Source organism: Staurois parvus, unplaced genomic scaffold, assembly GCF_062004578.1.
Source record: "Staurois parvus isolate SC_StPar_1 unplaced genomic scaffold, SC_StPar_1.0 ptg001277l, whole genome shotgun sequence".
NCBI lineage: Eukaryota > Metazoa > Chordata > Amphibia > Anura > Ranidae > Staurois > Staurois parvus.
Window position 1 is genome coordinate 281,018 of NW_028319073.1, and position 22,262 is coordinate 303,279.

At 46.5% G+C, this 22,262-nt stretch overlaps 1 protein-coding gene across 1 annotated transcript in view; it reads left to right on the forward strand.

The window, feature by feature from the left end:
* The window catches only part of LOC149437649 (A-kinase anchor protein SPHKAP-like), a 274,296-nt gene that overhangs the window by 238,680 nt on the left and 13,354 nt on the right, over window positions 1–22,262 (forward strand). Inside the window, exons 5-6 of the mRNA XM_089660801.1 lie at window positions 456–590; window positions 4,761–5,016. Coding sequence (XP_089516927.1) covers window positions 456–590; window positions 4,761–5,016 — 391 coding nt within the window. The remainder of the gene's footprint in view (window positions 1–455; window positions 591–4,760; window positions 5,017–22,262) is intronic.

Here is a 22,262-nt window from a genome sequence, read left to right on the forward strand (position 1 = left end):
TTCCTGTGAAAAAAAAATTCCAAGCACTGTACCTAGATATCCAGAGAACACCAATTATATGTTATAAAGACCCACCATACATGTGCACTGAAAGTGCAGTTGCTCTAGATGCAAGGAAAATAGACAAACAGCATTTTTGCTTGCACACGATTGAATGAAAAAAATCAGCAGAGCTTCGCCTCATTTCAGAGCTTCCCCTCAGATATAAAGCAACTGCACATGCAGTGCATAGCCTATTTAGTAAATCAGCCCCAATGTTCCATTCACAGCCTTGATGAGCAATGTCCAAGTTCAGCTTCAAGTGACCAAAGCTTCAGGATCCTCAACAGGGCAGAAAGTGACAAAGACATGCCATGTCACTACAGACAGGGATCTAATAAAAAATCGGAGGAGGTAATGTCTCATAGAAGTCTTTCTTCAATAATGTTTTATATCTGTGGTTTCTTATTTTTCAGAAGCTGGATGAAGTGTCTCCAGATTTGCAACGGCTAATAAATTCAGTGAGGTCACAAGAGCTGAAAGAGGATGAGATTGTGCTGTTTAGTGGATTAACAAATAGAAAATGTGGGCCGGCACCAGATAGTTCACAGGTAAGTGCTCCTTAATCTTGGAAAACCAGCATATATCGAGGAACGACTGCCATAACCACTAAGTGTTCATCATGCAAACCTGAGCATAAGAGGCCTGTTGTCCTGCCCTAACCACCAGTAAATATGAACTATTCAGACAGAGTGGGGGAGATTTAGGCTGCGTTTTTTCTTCCCTTTTAGCATAAAAAAAGCAGCAAAAAATTAATGACTATTAAATCCTATGGAACTCTTCACACTGGTCAGTTGAGGGTCCATTGCATTTTATGTCCTGCTTGCTGCATTTTTGCAGCATTTTTGGTGCATTAAAAAAAAACAAAACACACCTCCCCATTGAAATGAATGTAAAATGCACACGTGGTGCGTTTTGTGAGTCACAAGTTTTCTTTTCACAGGTGCAAACCACACCGGAACTGTGACAAAAATGCAGTAAAAACACACATGCATCTTTACAAGGGAGCAGTGTGACACTAGACTGCTTTCATACTGATCCATTTTTTTTCCACTTTTTTGTTTAAAAGCTGAAGAAAAACGCATGACCATATATTCCTATGCAACTCTTCACCCTAATCCGTGGCAGGTCAGGTGCATTTTTTAAAATCCTTCTTGCTGCATTTTTTATGAAGTTTAGGTGTAGTAAAAAAAACGCACAAAAAATGCACCTCCCCATTGAAATAAATGAAAAACGTTGCAAAAACGCATAAAAAACACACTCGCGGTGCACTTTTGGTGCGTTTTTTAGTCACACGTCCTGTAAAAAACGCAACAATATGTGGTGAAAACACGGTTAATATGCAGTAAAGCTGCATTTGCATTTTTGCAGCATTTTTGCAAGGATCAGTGTGAAAGTAGCCTAAAACTGGTGCAGCTGTGTAATTAATCAGCTTCTATGTTTTATCAAGGCTTAATTGAACAAGCTGAAGTTAACCGGTTCCCGCCCAGCCAATAGCACAAAGGCAGCCGGCAAAACACCTCGTCCTTCCGGGTGGACACCATATGGCATCCTTACAGGCATGCACAGTGCGCCTGCACGCAGATCTGTCACCGGCCGTGTACCTCGGACACGGCTGATGGCATATCTGTGTACCGGCCCCATTTCCAGTACCATGTGACCTGCTGTAACCAATCACAGCAGGTCAAATGACAGTTGTATACAATGGATGGCTTCCTTTCATGCCATCCATTGTATACAGGTGTGTCTAGCTGTGAATGGTCACAGCGATCACATGCACAAGCTGGGCCAATCACAGCCCAGCTGTGTCATGTGATTAGCCATGGCCAAATCACAGCTAAGCACAAAAAAAAAGCCCTGAATGAATCAATGTCATTCAGGTAAATGCTAAGTAATTCTTTGCTATAAGCAAATTGTGTAAAAAAAAAAAAAAATACTGATCACTTCCCCAAAGTAGTACAATGTTACTATGGTAACTACTTTGGTCATAGTGAAATATGAAAAAAATCTTAACAAAAGAAAAAAAGTAATACAAAATTTAAAATTATCAAAAAAAAAAATAATTAAAAAAAAATTATCAAAAACATTTTTTTTGTACTGTCACCAGTCAGTGTCCCGGATCACTGCTGTTCCAGTTATATGATGACGCTGTACTGCACTGGTAACAGTATGTAATAAATTGTGAAAATTATTTTAATTTTTTAATTTTCGAAAAATTATGACAAAAAAATTACAACTTCAAAAAACTCGCCATGCCTGTTATGAAGTACATCGGCCTGTCTACTTTGCAAAAAGTGGTCATTTGGGGGATATCTGTACTGTTCTGACATTCTTGGACCCCAAGAAATTAGATTGGCCGTCAGTACTTCAGGATTGATCAATTTTCAAATATATCCCATAGTTTGTGAACTCTATAACTTTCCTACAAACTAAATAATACATCCTAATTTGGGTTATTTTCACCAAAGACATGTAGTAGAATACATCTTGGCCTAAATTTATGAAGAACAATTATTTATTTGCAAACCTTTTTAACAGAAACAAAGAAAAAAATTTTTTTTTTTTCAAAATGTTCGGTCTTTTTTTGTTAATTTAGCAAAAAATAAAAATCCCAGCGGTGATTAAATACCACCAAAAGAAAGCTCTAGTTGTGTGAAGAAAATGATAAAATTTTAGTTTGGGTACAACGTTGTATGACCGCGCAATTGTCATTGAAAGTGTGAGAGCGCTGAAACCTGAAAAATGGCCTGGGCAGGAAGGGGGTAAAAGTGCCTGGTATGGAAGTGGTTAAAGTGGAAGTAATCCCACTTTGGCAATTTGTACCTACAGGTTAGCCTTCAATAAGGCTCACCTGTAGGTACTGTAAATAGCTCCTAAATATGCACGGTTTAGGAGATATTTATTGTAGAATCATTACCGGCGCATGCCACGGCTGAAACTCCCTTTGTGCATGTGCGGGAGTGATGACATTGGGGCTCGGCCAATCAGATGGCCGCAGATCTTGAACCAAGAAGGAAGACCGGGTGAAGATGGAATACTCTGGAAAACATGACAGCACTCCGCTGTCATGTTTTTACAGAGGATTTCCAGAGGATTAAAGGAAGGAAGATTTTTTTTAATTTTTGGGTTTACTACCGCTTTAAAAGCTGATTGGTTACTGTTTACAGCTGCACCAGAATCTGTGCGCACTAAGTTTAGTGAATTTCAGCCATGATGTTTCAGCTCATCTTTGAAGAGCAACCAATCTGAGATCATCTTGTAAACACTGATGCAAGCCAGATTAGTCTAATGCAAGTCCCTTTTTTCTATCCATGCAAATCAGAAAGACATGTAGAATTTCCTACTTGTCCTGCAATGACTTCAGGAATCTATGTTTATATATGTATTGATCTGCCATAAGAATGTCAAAAAATGTCTCCAGTACTGTTCCAGTGAAATCTATTTTTGAACGCCATAATTTACTAATATTACCCTACATGATTTATATTTTTTAATGCCAAATACAGACCATTCTAGCCCACTTATACATCCCACTATGCTCCTGAGCCATCACATCAAACAAAAGCGAATTCCCTAAATAGATCCCTCTAAACACTGACACATTGCATTCCATAGCTATTTATCTAGCTGTAAAGTCAGGCATTGTATTCATGTCTCAAGAGGGTTTACAATGAAACTGTTGCAGCATAAGGGGAAACGGCAAGAAAAATGTAGCAATTTTCTACATTTATCATAAAAATGAGCACTTCTTTTCAGATCCAACAAAGTAATAGAGAAAAATGGTCACATTTACCTCTTCTAAATATATTATGGATAATAAACACAGATTCTTATATATAACAATACTCAGATAATACATATACAAGACTGGAGTCCTTGGAGTTCGGAAGCCAATGATTCCAAAAATGCCTTTTGTGAGCCTTCCCTGTTGTTGTCAGTGGTGAACAGGGGTGTTCCCAGGATTGTAAATGGCCTAGGGGAAACCCTGGGGCACACATAACAAGAGATTCTGTGGAACACTACGCATGGCACAGTAAACAGAGGTTGTGGACAGATTGCACCTTACAGTGACAATGGCTTAATGGGGAGTGTTAAAAAGAACCTGAGCCGATCTAGTATTGAGGGAGAAGACTGGAGCACGGTCTGGACGAGGATAGCGAAATGCTGATTCAACACCACCACCCTTGGGGCTGCCTACAAAGTACTCCTGCAGTGGTACTGGGTCCTGGCTAGACTTGCCCACGCTTATCCTGGCAGCAGTGACAGATGTTTTAGGGGGTGTTGTCAGCATGGAGAGGTCCTACATACATGGTGGCCATGTCCACATTTGATTGGCTTCTGGCCCAGGAGTCGGACTGCCTGTGCAACCTCTGTAGGGTCTAAGTAATGCCTCATGTTACCAGTAGTGACACTGACCCTAGCCAAATTCAAAACTAGAGAAAAACAGTCAGAAAAGACGAGTAGGGAAAAAAATGACAGTGGCCTCCACCTGTGAAACCATTCCTGTTTTGGGGGTTGTCTCATTGTTGCCCATCTGGTGCATCTGCTGTTAATTTCATTATCACCAAAGCAGATGAAACTGATTAACAACCCCCTCTGCTACTTAACTGACCAGATTACTATCCCAGGAGTTTAATTGACTTGATGCTATACTAGTGTTCCTTTAATTTTTTTGAGCAGTGTATATAAGAAATCACACATATTGCTTTACTGTCTTACAGATATTTTGCCCGGATGAGGTTTGCCTGCTGCAGAGAGAGGGAGCTCCAGAGATGATCTCTTCAAATTATATCATCTTGGAACTGAATAAATTTCTGCTGGGTCTGGAGTTGGCCCAAGAGAACCATTTGCAGGCTGATACCTCCCCACTGCATGCAGAGGATGATACCAACTGCTCGGTGTCATCAATAGAGGAGGATTTCCTGACAGCCTCTGAACAGCTGGAGGAAGACAGTGAAGGGGAGAACTGCAAGGAAGGTAAATAGAAATGAAAAGCGGTTGTATTAAAATAGAAGAGCTACTGCTAAAACTATGTAAAGTGTTCCATTCACTCCTAATAGGCTTAGTTTATGGAATCACTACATGGAAAACATTGAAATAAAATGTTTTTTTTTCATTAGGCTGCGGTATTGTTACAGATCTCCATGGACAGTTTTTTGTTTTGTTTTTTTGTTTACAAACTTTTTTTTATTTACACAAAAAATAAAGTATAGCTGTACAAGCATAGATACAAACCCATATTCAAAATAGTACAAATGCACAAAACAAAAAGGGATGAGTTTCGGTTCACACAACTATGGCCTAAAAGTCGCACTACTTACAGTGAGACTTTGCCAGGCAACCTGAGTGCTACTTTGAAGCAACTCTGAAGCAACTTTCATGGAATGCCTGGGTAATCGTCCTGTAATGTCGGATCCAAATCACAAAATCACATCAATATAGATGAGGATCCGACTTGGAGGCAACATCCATTAAAGTCTAAGGGCACAAGTCACATATAAGTCACCTTGAAGTAGTATAGGAACTGTGACGAAGGTGTGGGTGGAACAGAACACACGGAGAGCAGGAGTACACACAAGGCTTTTATTGAAAGTCAGGAATAGCAGAGTTCTGGGAGGCAAAGGGCTAAGTTCGCAAAATGGGGCTGGCACACAACAGGGATAGTAGAGTTCTGGTGGGCAAAGGGTTAAATCTGTAACACAGGGCTGAACATACTACAGGGATGGCAGGACTCCAGCAGACAAAGGGTTAAGTCCATAACACAGGCTGGGTACACAGCAGAGATATCAGTTCTGGACGGCAAAGGGTTAATCCGCACAAGAAACTGGACACACAGCAGGAATGGACAGGGATTTGCACAACAGGCGCTAAGTCTTTGGCACAGGGTGGCACTCTAGTAAAGCAGAGCTTAGTCCAGAGTCAAAAAGCAACAATCTTGGCCCAGTGAGTAGCAGGCCACAAACTGGTACAGCAAAGTCCAGGAGCACAGGGCAGCAATTTGAGGACTAACCAGCCAACAGTGGCCTTAGCAGAGGAAGTCTGGGCAGAGTGGCATGGTGAAAGAGGTCCAGAGGGCAGAGGTCCTTCACCAACTCATCACAGGTCCTCGGAGGGCTGTGTGTGTTCTGGCCGCTGCTTCAAGACCACACAGGCCACAGTTGACGGGAGAGCAGAAGGTAGAGGAAATTTCCAGTGTCTGGAAAGCCACACAGACAATGCAGAACTGCAAGTCACAGCAGTGCAGAAAGAAAAGCACAGTCCATACAGAACTATATGTCTCAGCAGTTCAATGCATCTTCTCGCGAGACCTGCAACCATGAGCTCCTCTGTCCATCACTGAATTAAATAGAGATGAGCGAATCGAAGTAGCCGAAGTGGAATTCGAGTCGAATATCGGAAAAATTTCGATTCGCGCCGAATCCGAAAAATAGCCTAATTCGGACGCGCGAATCGAAATTTTTCCGAAAATGGCGGCTGACATGTGCGGCGACGGAGCGGGGATGTCTGGGAAGGCGCGCAGACAAGGCGTGCTGACCCATAATGCATTCCTCAACGACATGTGATCGCATCAGCCAATCAGCAGCCAGCCAGCTAGCACTGTGTAATGGTCGAGCTATAAATAGCGGCCATTTTGGAATTCTTCATTTGCCTGCAGTCATTGAACAGAGGCAGACCGCTCTGTATTAGGGACAGGGACAGAGTTAGGGCCACAGAAACGATACTTGGGGACAGAGAAACGATACTTAGGGACAGAGAACTATTACTCAGGGACACAGATTTGTTAATTAGGGCCACAGAATCGTTACTTAGGGACAAAGAAACGCTAGTTAGGGACACAGAATTCATACTCAGGGACAGACAGAATTGTTACTGAGTGCCAGAGAATTGTTACTTAGGGCCACAAACGTTATTAGGGCCACAGAATTGTTACTCAAGGACAGACAGAATTGTTACTGAGTGCCAGAGAATTGTTACTTAGGGCCACAGAATTGTTACTCAGGGACAGACAGAATTGTTACTGAGTGCCAGAGAATTGTTACTTAGGGCCACAGAAACTTTAGTTAGGGCCACAGAATTGTTACTCAGGGACAGACACAGAATTGTTACTGAGGGCCACAGAACTGTTACTAAGGGCCACAGAATTGTTACTCGCACAGACACAGAATTGTTACTCGCACAGACACAGAATTGTTACTGAGGGCCACAGAACTGTTACTTAGGGCCACAGAATTGTTACTCGCACAGACACAGAATTGTTACACAGGGACACAGAACTGTTACTGAGGGCCACAGAACCGTTACTTAGGGCCACAGAATTGTTACTCGCACAGACACAGAATTGTTACTCGCACAGACACAGAATTGTTACTCGCACAGACACAGAATTGTTACTCAGGGACACAGAACTGTTACTGAGGGCCACAGAACTGTTACTTAGGGCCACAGAATTGTTACTCGCACAGACACAGAATTGTTACTCAGGGACACAGAACTGTTACTGAGGGCCACAGAACTGTTACTTAGGGCCACAGAATTGTTACTCGCACAGACACAGAATTGTTACTCAGGGACACAGAACTGTTACTGAGGGCCACAGAACTGTTACTTAGGGCCACAGAATTGTTACTCGCACAGACACAGAATTGTTACTCGCACAGACACAGAATTGTTACTGAGGGCCACAGAACTGTTACTTGGGGCCACAGAAACGTTATTAGGGCCACAGAATTGTTACTCAGGGACAGACAGAATTGTTACTGAGTGCCAGATAATTGTTACTTAGGGCCACAGAAACGTTATTAGGGCCACAGAATTGTTACTCAGGGACAGACAGAATTGTTACTGAGTGCCAGAGAATTGTTACTTAGGGCCACAGAAACTTTAGTTAGGGCCACAGAATTGTTACTCAGGGACAGACACAGAATTGTTACTGAGGGCCACAGAACTGTTACTTAGGGCCACAGAATTGTTACTCGCACAGACACAGAATTGTTACTCGCACAGACACAGAATTGTTACTGAGGGCCACAGAACTGTTACTTAGGGCCACAGAATTGTTACTCGCACAGACACAGAATTGTTACACAGGGACACAGAACCGTTACTGAGGGCCACAGAACCGTTACTTAGGGCCACAGAATTGTTACTCGCACAGACACAGAATTGTTACTCGCACAGACACAGAATTGTTACTCGCACAGACACAGAACTGTTACTCGCACAGACACAGAACTGTTACTCAGGGCCACAGAACTGTTACTCAGGGCCACAGAACTGTTACTCAGGGCCACAGAACTGTTACTCAGGGCCACAGAACTGTTACTGAGGGCCACAGAACTGTTACTGAGGGCCACAGAACTGTTACTTAGGGCCACATAATTGTTACTCGCACAGACACAGAATTGTTACTCGCACAGACACAGAATTGTTACTCAGGGACACAGAAGTGTTACTGAGGGCCACAGAACTGTTACTTAGGGCCACAGAATTGTTACTCGCACAGACACAGAATTGTTACTGAGGGCCACAGAACTGTTACTTGGGGCCACAGAAACGTTAATCAGGGACACAGAATTGTTACTGAGGGCCACAGAACTGTTAGGGCCACAGAATTGTTACTCGCACAGACACAGAATTGTTACTGAGGGCCACAGAACTGTTACTTGGGGCCACAGAACTGTTACTTGGGGCCACAGAACTGTTACTGAGGGCCACAGAACCGTTACTTAGGGCCACAGAATTGTTACTCGCACAGACACAGAATTGTTACTCGCACAGACACAGAATTGTTACTCGCACAGACACAGAATTGTTACTCAGGGACACAGAACTGTTACTCAGGGCCACAGAATTGTTACTCAGGGACACAGAATTGTTACTCAGGGACACAGAACTGTTACTGAGGGCCACAGAACTGTTACTTAGGGCCACAGAATTGTTACTCGCACAGACACAGAATTGTTACTCAGGGACACAGAACTGTTACTGAGGGCCACAGAACTGTTACTTAGGGCCACAGAATTGTTACTCGCACAGACACAGAATTGTTACTCGCACAGACACAGAATTGTTACTGAGGGCCACAGAACTGTTACTTGGGGCCACAGAAACGTTAATCAGGGACACAGAATTGTTACTGAGGGCCACAGAACTGTTACTTAGGGCCACAGAATTGTTACTCGCACAGACACAGAATTGTTACTGAGGGCCACAGAACTGTTACTTGGGGCCACAGAAACGTTAATCAGGGACACAGAATTGTTACTGAGGGCCACAGAACTGTTAGGGCCACAGAATTGTTACTCGCACACACAGAATTGTTACTGAGGGACACAGAACTGTTACTTGGGGCCACAGAAACGTTAATCAGGGACACAGAATTGTTACTGAGGGCCACAGAACTGTTACTTAGGGCCACAGAATTGTTACTCGCACAGACACAGAATTGTTACACAGGGACACAGAATTGTTACTGAGGGCCACAGAACCGTTACTTAGGGCCACAGAATTGTTACTGAGGGCAACAGAACTGTTACTTAGGGCCACAGAATTGTTACTCGCACAGACACAGAATTGTTACTCAGGGACACAGAACTGTTACTGAGGGCCACAGAACCGTTACTTAGGGCCACAGAATTGTTACTCGCACAGACACAGAATTGTTACTCAGGGACACAGAACTGTTACTGAGGGCCACAGAACTGTTACTTAGGGCCACAGAATTGTTACTCGCACAGACACAGAATTGTTACACAGGGACACAGAATTGTTACTGAGGGCCACAGAACCGTTACTTAGGGACACATAATTGTTACTGAGGGCCACAGAACTGTTACTTAGGGCCACAGAATTGTTACTCGCACAGACACAGAATTGTTACTCAGGGACACAGAACTGTTACTGAGGGCCACAGAACCGTTACTTAGGGCCACAGAATTGTTACTCAGGGACACAGAATCGTTTAATTAAAGAGTATGTCAGACAACATGCAGAGGAGTGGCAGAGGAGGCAATGTTTTAGGAGCGAGCAGACGTGGCAGCAGAGGAAGGGGTCGAGGCAGCACTATTCGCAGCCAGAGGCTAGTGCTCCCGGTGTCATCCAGTACAGTGAGGAAGAGCTAACAGAGGGCGGTCAGGAACGGGGGGAGACATCCGCCTCTTCAGCAGCCAGGCGAAGAAGTAGTGGCGAGGAGAGTGGCTCGGTAGCCGGTGTAGAGACAGGTCTGTCTCCTGACCCACACGCAGCCGAGGGGGCTAGTAGTGAGGCGGAGACCCTAATTGATGATGATGAGGCTGATCGCACTTGGCAGCCTCGTCGTCATCAGGCTATTGCTTCCGCATCATCAGGAGAAGAGGGTGGCAGCTTGGCAGCGAGCAAAACAGTCGGTGGGTTGTCTCCATCGCCACACTCTGCCATGTGCCACTTTCAGGTCTCCTCACACACTGCTGGTGTGTTGAATTTTTTGACATAGGGTGCTGGCAGATTACGGGCCTCCCATAGCTGCTGCCAGGCCCCTAATCTGCCATGGGCCCCTATACCGCCTCCTCATGCTGCTGCCAGGTCCACAGTCTCTCATGCCATGTGCCACTTTCAGGTCTCCTCACACTGCTGGTGTGTAGAATTTTTTGACATAGGGTGCTGGCAGATTACGGGCCTCCCATAGCTGCTGCCAGGCCCCTAATCTGCCATGGGCCCCTATATACCGCCTCCTCATGCTGCTGCCAGGTCCAGAGTCTGTCATGGGTCCCTGTTCGGCCTCCCATTGCTGCTGTCTCCATCGCCACACTCTGCCATGTGCCACTTTCAGGTCTCCTCACACACTGCTGGTGTGTTGAATTTTTTGACATAGGGTGCTGGCAGATTACGGGCCTCCCATAGCTGCTGCCAGGCCCCTAATCTGCCATGGGCCCCTATACCGCCTCCTCATGCTGCTGCCAGGTCCAGGCGAATGTAGTCACACAGGGGAGGAACTTCTGAGTGTAATGAACAGAGAAATCGACAGATGGCTGTCTCCGCGCAAACTGAAAATCGGAACCATGTTGACCGACAACGGAAAGAACATGGTGTCTGCTCTGCGTCAAGGAAGGTTGTGCCATGCGCCATGCATGGCTCACGTGTTCAATCTGGTTGTCAAGTGGTTCCTAAAATCCACCATCCCACTGCAAGACATCCTTAAAATGTCACGTAAACTTTGCATGCATTTCAGCCATTCCTACACCGCAAAGCACACCCTCCTTGAGCTGCAGCGGCAGAACGGAATTCCACATCATCGCCTGATCTGCGACGTTGCAACAAGGTGGAATTCAACCCTACACATGTTAGACCGCCTTTACGAGCAGCGAAAGGCCATCACCGATTTCCTGATGTTACAAGCGGATAAAGGTACTCCCCTGTGTAACTTCGATGTCAGCCATTGGCAGCTCATGCGTGACACCTGCCGCTTGCTCAGGCCCTTTGAGGAGGCCACGCTATTCGTGAGTCGGCAGGACTATGGGATGAACGACGTCATTCCTCTGTTGCACGTCCTTGAACAAATGCTGTTAACAATGGCTGGTCAGGGTGCGGTAGACGTGGCGCACAGATCTCAACGCCACATGACCCCTGTGGGGGCAGGACAGGAAGAAGAGGAGGAGGTAGAGGAGGACATTTGTGCTCAGGAATTATTGAGTGAAATGGGTGGTTTTTCTACTCAGCGGACAGGAGTGGAGGAGCAGGAGCATCTGGTAGAGGAGGAGGAGGAGGAGACAGAGGACCCAGACGCACCGTGGCAGTATGCTGTGGAGATGGAGGCAGGGAGTCCCTCGCATTCCTTGGCACAAATGGCCCATAGCATGCTCGGTTGCTTGCGTAGCGACAGCCGAATAATAACCATCAGACAGAGGGATGACTTTTGGCTGTCCACCTTGTTGGACCCTCGCTACCATTCAAAAATGGTGGCCTTTTTCACACCTGCTGAGAGGGAGGCCAAAATAACGTACTATAAAAACCACCTATGTAGTCAGTTGGTCTCTGCCTTTGTGCGCCAACGTCCATCCTCAGACACTGTGTTCCCTGTGCGCTCGCGTTCCGCTGCCATGGCAGCAGGGGAGGGGTGGGGTGGTAGGAGCAGTGGCAGCTCCACCAGCAGCGGCTGCCTCAGTCTGCAGTCGATGATGAGTAGCTTTCTTCACCAGCGCAGTGAGGAAACTACTAACCAGCCGCAGCAGCAGCAGCATCAGGTGGACCTGGAGCAGGACCTCAAACAGGCTTGGGCCTACTTGGACAGCACCCTGCCAACCGAGGTAGACAATCCCCTTGACTACTGGGCAACGAAACTTGACCTTTGGCCCCAACTAGCTGAATTTGCCCTTGAAAGGCTGTCATGCCCGGCCAGTAGCGTGGCATCGGAGCGCGTGTTTAGTGCGGCAGGAGGTATTGTAACTCCGCGGAGGACACGACTGTCCACCCAAAGTGTGGAGAGACTCACGTTTGTGAAAATGAATCAGGCATGGATTAGTCTGGATTTCAAACCACCAGTTCCTGACACAACTGACTAAATCCGCCATGAATCATGCCTCAAACATGTGCCACTTTGAGGTCTCCTCACACACTGCTGGTGTGTTGAATTTTTTGACATAGGGTGCTGGCAGATTACGGGCCTCCCATAGCTGCTGCCAGGCCCCTAATCTGCCATAGGCCCCTATATACCGCCTCCTCATGCTGCTGCCAGGTCCAGAGTCTCTCATGGGTCCCTGTACGGCCTCCCATTGCTGCTGTCTCCATCGCCACACTCTGCCATGTGCCACTTTCAGGTCTCCTCACACTGCTGGTGTGTAGAATTTTTTGAAATAGGGTGCTGGCAGATTACGGGCCTCCTATAGCTGCTGCCAGGCCCCTAATCTGCCATAGGCCCCTATATACCGCCTCCTCATGCTGCTGCCAGGTCCACAGTGTCTCATGCCATGTGCCACTTTCAGGTCTCCTCACACTGCTGGTGTGTTGAATTTTTTGACATAGGGTGCTGGCAGATTATGGGCCTCCTATAGCTGCTGCCAGGCCCCTAATCTGCCATAGGCCCCTATATACCGCCTCCTCATGCTGCTGCCAGGTCCAGAGTCTCTCATGGTTCCCTGTACGGCCTCCCATTGCTGCTGTCTCCATCGCCACACTCTGCCATGTGCCACTTTCAGGTCTCCTCACACTGCTGGTGTATAGAATTTTTTGACATAGGGTGCTGGCAGATTACGGGCCTCCTATAGCTGCTGCCAGGCCCCTAATCTGCCATAGGCCCCTATATACCGCCTCCTCATGGTGCTGCCAGGTCCAGAGTCTCTCATGGATCCCTGTACGGCCTCCCATTGCTGCTGTCTCCATCGCCACACTCTGCCATGTGCCACTTTCAGGTCTCCTCACACTGCTGGTGTGTAGAATTTTTTGACATAGGGTGCTGGCAGATTACGGGCCTCCTATAGCTGCTGCCAGGCCCCTAATCTGCCATAGGCCCCTATATACCGCCTCCTCATGCTGCTGCCAGGTCCACAGTGTCTCATGCCATGTGCCACTTTCAGGTCTCCTCACACTGCTGGTGTGTTGAATTTTTTGACATAGGGTGCTGGCAGATTATGGGCCTCCTATAGCTGCTGCCAGGCCCCTAATCTGCCATAGGCCCCTATATACCGCCTCCTCATGCTGCTGCCAGGTCCAGAGTCTCTCATGGTTCCCTGTACGGCCTCCCATTGCTGCTGTCTCCATCGCCACACTCTGCCATGTGCCACTTTCAGGTCTCCTCACACACTGCTGGTGTGTAGAATTTTTTGACATAGGGTGCTGGCAGATTACGGGCCTCCCATTGCTGCTGCCAGGCCCCTAATCTGCCATGGGCCCCTATACCGCCTCCTCATGCTGCTGCCAAGTCCAGAGTCTCTCATGGGTCCCTGTACGGCCTCCCATTGCTGCTGTCTCCATCGCCACACTCTGCCATGTGCCACTTTCAGGTCTCCTCACACACTGCTGGTGTGTAGAATTTTTTGACATAGGGTGCTGGCAGATTACGGGCCTCCCATAGCTGCTGCCAGGCCCCTAATCTGCCATGGGCCCCTATATACCGCCTCCTCATGCTGCTGCCAGGTCCACAGTGTCTCATGCCATGTGCCACTTTCAGGTCTCCTCACACACTGCTGGTGTGTAGAATTTTTTGACATAGGGTGCTGGCAGATTACGGGCCTCCCATTGCTGCTGCCAGGCCCCTAATCTGCCATGGGCCCCTATACCGCCTCCTCATGCTGCTGCCAAGTCCAGAGTCTCTCATGGGTCCCTGTACGGCCTCCCATTGCTGCTGTCTCCATCGCCACACTCTGCCATGTGCCACTTTCAGGTCTCCTCACACACTGCTGGTGTGTAGAATTTTTTGACATAGGGTGCTGGCAGATTACGGGCCTCCCATAGCTGCTGCCAGGCCCCTAATCTGCCATGGGCCCCTATATACCGCCTCCTCATGCTGCTGCCAGGTCCACAGTGTCTCATGCCATGTGCCACTTTCAGGTCTCCTCACACACTGCTGGTGTGTTGAATTTTTTGACATAGGGTGCTGGCAGATTACGGGCCTCCTATAGCTGCTGCCAGGCCCCTAATCTGCCATAGGCCTCTATATACCGCCTCCTCATGCTGCTGCCAAGTCCTGAGTCTGTCATGGGCCCCTATACCGCCTCCTCATGCTGCTGCCAGGTCCACAGTCTCTCATGCCATGTGCCACTTTCAGGTCTCCTCACACTGCTGGTGTGTTGAATTTTTTGACATAGGGTGCTGGCAGATTACGGGCCTCCCATAGCTGCTGCCAGGCCCCTAATCTGCCATGGGCCCCTATACCGACTCCTCATGCTGTGACGTTGCAACAAGGTGGAATTCAACCCTACATATGTTAGACCGCCTTTACGAACAGCAAAAGGCCATCACAGATTTCCTGATGTTAAAAGCGGATAAAGGTACTCCCTGTGTAACTTAGATGTCAGCCATTGGCAGCTCATGCGTGACACCTGCGCTTCCTCAGGCCCTTTGAGGAGGCCACGCTATTCGTGAGTCGGCAGGACTATGGGATGAACGACGTCATTCCTCTGTTGCACGTCCTGGAACAAATGCTGTTAACAATGGCTGGTCAGGGTGCGGTAGACGTGGCGCACAGATCTCAACGCCACATGACCCCTGTGGGGGCAGGACAGGAAGAAGAGGAGGAGGTAGAGGAGGACATTGGTGCTCAGGAATTATTGAGTGAAATGGGTGGTTTTTCCACTCAGCGGACAGGAGTGGAGGAGCAGGAGCATCTGGTAGAGGAGGAGGAGGAGACAGAGGACCCAGACGCACCGTGGCAGTATGCTGTGGAGATGGAGGCAGGGAGTCCCTCGCATTCCTTGGCACAAATGGCCCATAGCATGCTCGGTTGCTTGCGTAGCGACAGCCGAATAATAACCATCAGACAGAGGGATGACTTTTGGCTGTCCACCTTGTTGGACCCTCGCTACCGTTCAAAAATGGTGGCCTTTTTCACACCTGCTGAGAGGGAGGCCAAAATAACGTACTATAAAAACCACCTATGTAGTCAGCTGGTCTCTGCCTGTCTGCGCCAACGTCCATCCTCAGACACTGTGGGCCCTGTGCGCTCACGTTCCGCTGCCATGGCAGCAGGGGAGGGGTGGGGTGGTAGGAGCAGTGGCAGCTCCACCAGCAGCGGCTGCCTCAGTCTGCAGTCGATGATGAGTAGCTTTCTTCACCAGCGCAGTGAGGAAACTACTAACCAGCCGCAGCAGCAGCAGCAGCAGCAGCAGCATCAGGTGGACCTGGAGCAGGACCTCAAACAACAGGCTTAGGCCTACTTGGACAGCACCCTGCCAACCGAGGTAGACAATCCCCTTGACTACTGGGCAACGAAACTTGACCTTTGGCCCCAACTAGCTGAATTTGCCCTTGAAAGGCTGTCATGCCCGGCCAGTAGCGTGGCATCGGAGCGCGTGTTTAGTGCGGCAGGAGGTATTGCAACTCCGCGGAGGACACGACTGTCCACCCAAAGTGTGGAGAGACTGACGTTTGTGAAAATGAATCAGGCGTGGATTAGTCTGGATTTCAAACCACCAGTTCCTGACACAACTGACTAAATCCGCAATGAATCATGCCCCAAACATGTGCCACTTTCAGGTCTCCTCACACTGCTGGTGTGTTACATTTTTTGTCATAGGGTGCTGGCAGATTACGGGCCTCCCATAGCTGCTGCCAGGCCCCTAATCTGCCATGGGCCCCTATACCGCCTCCTCATGCTGCTGCCAAGTCCAGAGTCTCTCATGGGTCCCTGTACGGCCTCCCATTGCTGCTGTCTCCATCGCCACACTCTGCCATGTGCCACTTTCAGGTCTCCTCACACTGCTGGTGTATTCCATTTTTTGTCATAGGGTGCTGGCAGATTACGGACCTCCCATAGCTGCTGCCAGGCCCCTAATCTGCCATGGGCCCCTATACCGCCTCCTCATGCTGCTGCCAGGTCCAGAGTCTCTCATGGGTCCCTGTACGGCCTCCCATTGCTGCTGTCTCCATCGCCACACTCTGCCATGTGCCACTTTCAGGTCTCCTCACACTGCTGGTGGGTTCCATTTTTTGTCATAGGGTGCTGGCAGATTACGGGCCTCCCATAGCTGCTGCCAGGCCCCTAATCTGCCATGGGCCCCCGTACCGACTCCTCATGCTGCTGCCAGGCCCGTAATCTGTCATGGGCCCCTGTTGTCGCTTGTTGGCATATTCCGCTCGTTCAGATGCTCCTTCTCCTGCTACTCCTCTTCACGGATTCCATCAGCAGTCTTTCTTGGAATCCGTTTCCAAGAGACAACAGTTTGCGAGCACGCACCAGACGGTGCAGAAGCTGAACGTCCTCCTGTCCAAGTTGCTGCTGCCAGGCTCGTAATCTGTCATGCGCCCCTGTACCGCCTCCTCATGCTGCTGCCAGGTCCAGAGTGTGTCATGGGCCCCCGTACCGACTCCTCATGCTGCTGCCAGGCCCGTAATCTGTCATGGGCCCCTGTACCGCCTCCCCATGCTGCTGCCAGGTCCAGAGTGTGTCATGGGTCCCTGTACCGCCTCCCATTGCTGCTGCCAGGCCCGTAATCTGCCATGGGCCCCCGTACCGACTCCTCATGGTGCTGCCAGGCCCGTAATCTGCCATGGGCCCCTGTACCGCCTCCTCATGCTGCTGCCAGGTCCAGAGTGTGTCATGGGTCCCTGTACGGCCTCCCATTGCTGCTGTCTCTATCGCCACACTCTGCCATGTGCCACTTTCAGGTCTCCTCACACTGCTGGTGGTTTCCATTTTTGTCATAGGGTGCTGTATGGCCTCCCATTGCTGCTGCCTCCACCGCCACACTGTGGCTCCACACTCTGGTTTTGGCCCCGTGACTGCCCAAATGAGTGAAGTGTGCGGTGATTCTAAGATCGACGGCACTCATCTGCATGTCATACTGACTGACAGTATTATTTCTCTTCCCCAGCAGACTCCAAGGGCATTTAAATTAAAGGTACAGTGTTCAGCACTAATATTAAGTCTCTCTGAAGCCTAGAAACACCCTTTTTTAAGTTAAATTCACAGCGAATATATTCGACTCGAATCGAAATTTTTCCACGAATTCGCCGAATCAGTCGAATCGAATTTTTGAATACTTCGCTCATCTCTAGAATTAAACACTGAATGTTCTGCCCGTTTCTGCCAGCATAAGTACGAGTACCCAGTGCTGACACATCTGGCTTTTTCCAGCTACAGGACACCCTGCTGTCTGTGCCTCCCGCTGAGATCAACCTGATCTTCCAACCCCTGCGGGGCACAGGAACTCATAGATTTAATTAAGCAGACAAGCTGACTGCTTGACACACTTGTTGAGTTCAGAAAAACAACACAAAGAATAAAATAATATCTCTGATCTCCATCACTGTCTGTGGGCACAAGTCGGATAGAAGTCACCTTGAAGTAGTACAGAAACCTTTTCAGAGAGACTACAGTAGTGCTAATTAAGACAGCTCTCATTGACTAACATTGGATTTCACATGTCATGCGATTTGGGGTCTCACAAGTCGGATCCCAAGTCTCAGCAGTGTGAACGGAACCCTAAGCTATTCAGTCGAGATACCAGAAAAGCAGATATGTAACATACAGCAAGCAATATTTAAATCACTTAATAGTACAACAAATATAGAGCACAACTAAATTAAAGGAATCCGGTAATACTGTATATAACAAGTAATCTTATTATTTGTGCAGAGAGAAATACATATAAGGGGAAGGTGAGAGAGAGTAGAACAAATAGTTGGAAATGTAGTCATATTCAAACCAAGAATTCTATTTGTTGTCAAAGGATGTCATCAGGTTATATAATGTATGAAAGATAATCTCCATAAGCAAAATGGATTCTGTTTGTAGGCAGGTGCAGTCTACATTCTCCACTCCACGCATATCCGGAATTTTGGGTCACGCCGAGTCTTTTTAAGTCTCTGCTCCCCGGGTATTGGCGTGCTTTTGGCGAGTGACTAGTGTAGGCACAGAATACCCAACTGTCAGGAACAGCACTAGTGGTAGGGACAGGTTCCAGAGGAGTAGGGAAAGCTTAGGATTTCTTCTGTGTTAGAAATGTTGTGTATGCTCAGATAGAGAGCAGACCTTGCTGCTGTTAACAAAACTGTTGCTAGATCTCTCCTCTCGCACTGTACCCTATTACATTAGAGAATGGTAGAGAGAATTAGGCTGTAGTTTTTCTGATAGCAGCATTGAGAAAATTACGATCTAGACTCATACCTCCTCAGTGAGCTCCAAGACACAAGAGTCCTGCTACAATTTTCTATCTAGGTGGTATAGGGTCCCTGATAAACTGGGTCGTAGGAAGTATAAGCTCTCCAGCTCCTTGAGGGAGTCAGAGGGAGGTTGGGGGGTGGGGGATTAGGTGTGTGAATGACCTGTGGATAACGTTCCGGAGATGCAGCCCTCCTCAGATGGGGAGATCAATAAACTAGAAGAAAGCATACAGGTGGCGCAAACACCCAGCACATTATCCAAAGTTTATTAACCGCTTGCCTACAGGGCACTTATACCCCCTTCCTGCCCAGGCCAATTTCCAGCTTTCAGCTCTGTCACACTTTGAATGACAATTGCGCGGTCATGCAACACTGTACCCATATGAAATTTTTATCATTTTTTTGTGACAGAGCTTTATTTTGGTGGTATTTAATCACCTCTGGGTTTTTTAATTTTTTCTTAAACAAACCAAAAACCACTGAAAATTTTGAAAAAAAGTTTTTTCTTAGTTTTTGTTGTAAACTTTTGTAAATAAGTGATTTTTCTCCTTCACTGATGTGCGCTAATGAGGCTGCAGTGATGGGCACTGATAGGTTGCACTGATGGACACAGATAGGTGGCACTGATGGGCACTGATGAGGAGGCACTGGTAGATGGCACTGATGGGCATTGACAGGCATCACTGATGGGCACTGAAAAGCAGCACTGATAGGCGGCACTGACGGGCACGGATAGGCGGCACTGACTGGCACTGTTAGGTGGCACTGATAGACGGCACTGATCGGCGGCACTGACTGGCACTGATAGGTGGCACTTATTGGCGGCACTGATAGGTGGCACTGATTGGCATTGATAGGTGGCACTGACTGACACTGATGGGTGACACTGAAAGGCAGCTCAGATGGGCACTGATATGTGGCATTGATGTGCACTGGTAGGCACTGATATGTGGCATTGATGTGGAACTGATGGGCACTGGCACATGGCACTGTTCAGCACTGACAGCTGGCACTGATGGACACTGACAGGTGGCACTTCTGGGGCCACACTGATCATCAGGGCACACTGATCATCAGTGCTCTGATGATCAGTGTACATGTCCCCTCCGCAGAATGCCGATTACCTCTCCTCTCGAGCTGTCAGCGCATCATCAGTCGGACACTCTGCCATCTGAGGGTAGTGGGTTTGAATAATTTCAAAACTGTTCTGCTGCTCTTGAACTCTGTATCGTTAACTTCCATCTGAAAATGGCCCTAGTTGTCTCTGATCTGGAACAAGTATACGAATCAAGAAAGTTGGAGAAAAGTCAAAAGTCTTTAATGACATACTTGTTTTAGGTCAGAGACTCAAAATATTAAAGCCAAGGGGTCAGAATGACAGTCAGTCAGTTAGTATTTCAAAACAACCAGTCTGCATTGGGAATGTCTATGTTTCCTTTAACAGACCAATGATTTCTTCAGATTTTATGTCATGCCTCTGTGGAGAGGATGTTTGAACAATTCAGCATTATATTTTTTTTATATGAAATGTATTGTATACAGCCAATTACATATGGATCTGGTGTTAGGTGTTTTAAAAAAGACAAAATAGTGTGGGTAAATTCTTCTGCACTTGCTGATGCCACTGTTTTCAGAAGCTATCAGTAGCAATTGAGAAAGTACTAGGGAAGATGTTGGAATATTTTTCATTTAGACCTTGGCACTGTGATCACATCAGTAGGAAACCATGAATTAATGGTGCCATTATTAAAATGTGTTAGGTTCCCTTCACACGGGGTGGATTAGTCTGGTCCTGATCAGTAGGGGATACACTCACAGATTCCTTGCTGATCAGAGCATAGCAGGCGGTTGACACATCCATGTCTGCTCAGTTTCTGTAGAATGGACATGGACAGAGTCTGCTCTGCTCTATGGGCAGCCGGCAACAGTTTCTGCTGTCTTTTTACACCCAACTACCCTCTAAGCCACCTAAGAGGATGGATTCGCCTCCATTTATTTTTTTAGTGGACTGGATTGGACCCAGAGGTAGGCAGGTGTAAACAGACACAAGTCAGTTTATACCCACTTGTCCATAAGGATGAATGGACCATCTGATCAGGTCCGCCTGAAAAACTGACAGGTGGACCTGATCGGATGGCCCATGTGAAAGGGACCTTTGGTTTTTCAGAGCCTTCCCACATGGAAGAAAAACATATTTGAAATAAATTTTCAAAAATATTCTTCCCAAGTATATTAACATATATTTGAAATGCTACAATTTTGGCCATATTCAATATATTTCAACATATATTATACCGTATGTTGAAATGCGTTTTTATTACAAAATATATGAAAAACATTTTTAAAAATACATTTCAACTATACTTCTTTATGTCTTTATAAATACAAATCTACATTTTTGCAATGCATTTACAAATATATGTAAATATATATGTTAAAATTACTTTTTTATATGTTAAAAAAATCTGAAGAATGTATTTATTGAAATATGTTGAATATGGCCAAATTGTAGCATTTCTAATATATGTAAATATATTTGGGAAGAATATTTTTTAAATATATTTCAAATATATTTTTCTTCCATATGGGTTAGCCTACCTTTCTATGGGTAAACCAACATGCTACCAATTGAATAGTTGACTTGCTTTCGAAAAATCACTGTGTCATTATGTTTTTATTTGAGTAAAAAATGCAAAAAACATCAGTCAACAATATGCTTTAGTCTGGCAAAAAGCATTTTATGGTGCCTTTTAGGAATCTAGCATCTAGCATCTAGAGTGCAGAGGAAGGTGTACAGTTTTACATCAAACTGTTCATTTCTACTAGGCCAAGTCCACAGCTTGTAAAGTAAAGATACATATAAACAATTATTTGGCAAGCACTGGAGGATCTTCATCTGTAATACAAGCATAAAAGTGTAAAGTGATCTGTAAATATGTTTAGGAATGCCTTATAAATAAAAGAAGAAAACAATAATATACTTATTAATTATTTATATGGTTACATAGGGTGAAAAATGATACAAGTCTGTTAAGTTCAACCTTCAGAATAAAGTGAAAAATTTGTATTCTCAGAGTCCTAAGTCATAGTTGACCCACAGGAATGTAAAAGTTCCTTATAAAGTGTGCTAAAATGTGTTTTTAACTATTGCTTCTTACCTCTGAAGGCAATCAGACTAATCCTCTAGCTGTACTATGTATTTCTTAAAAATATAAGTAACTGGATGTTAAAGAAAGGTATCCAGCTAAATAGTTATATAGGTGCATTTGGCCCCTTCTAATTGAGTTTCAATCCTTGTGTTTACATCTATACGTTGTTGAGGTTATGAACACGTACAATTAATAGGAGGTAGACATTTCATTACTTCAGGATAAATAGTATGCTCTAGATTCCACTATAAAATGTGCTAGATAGTCAGGCTTGGGAGGAAA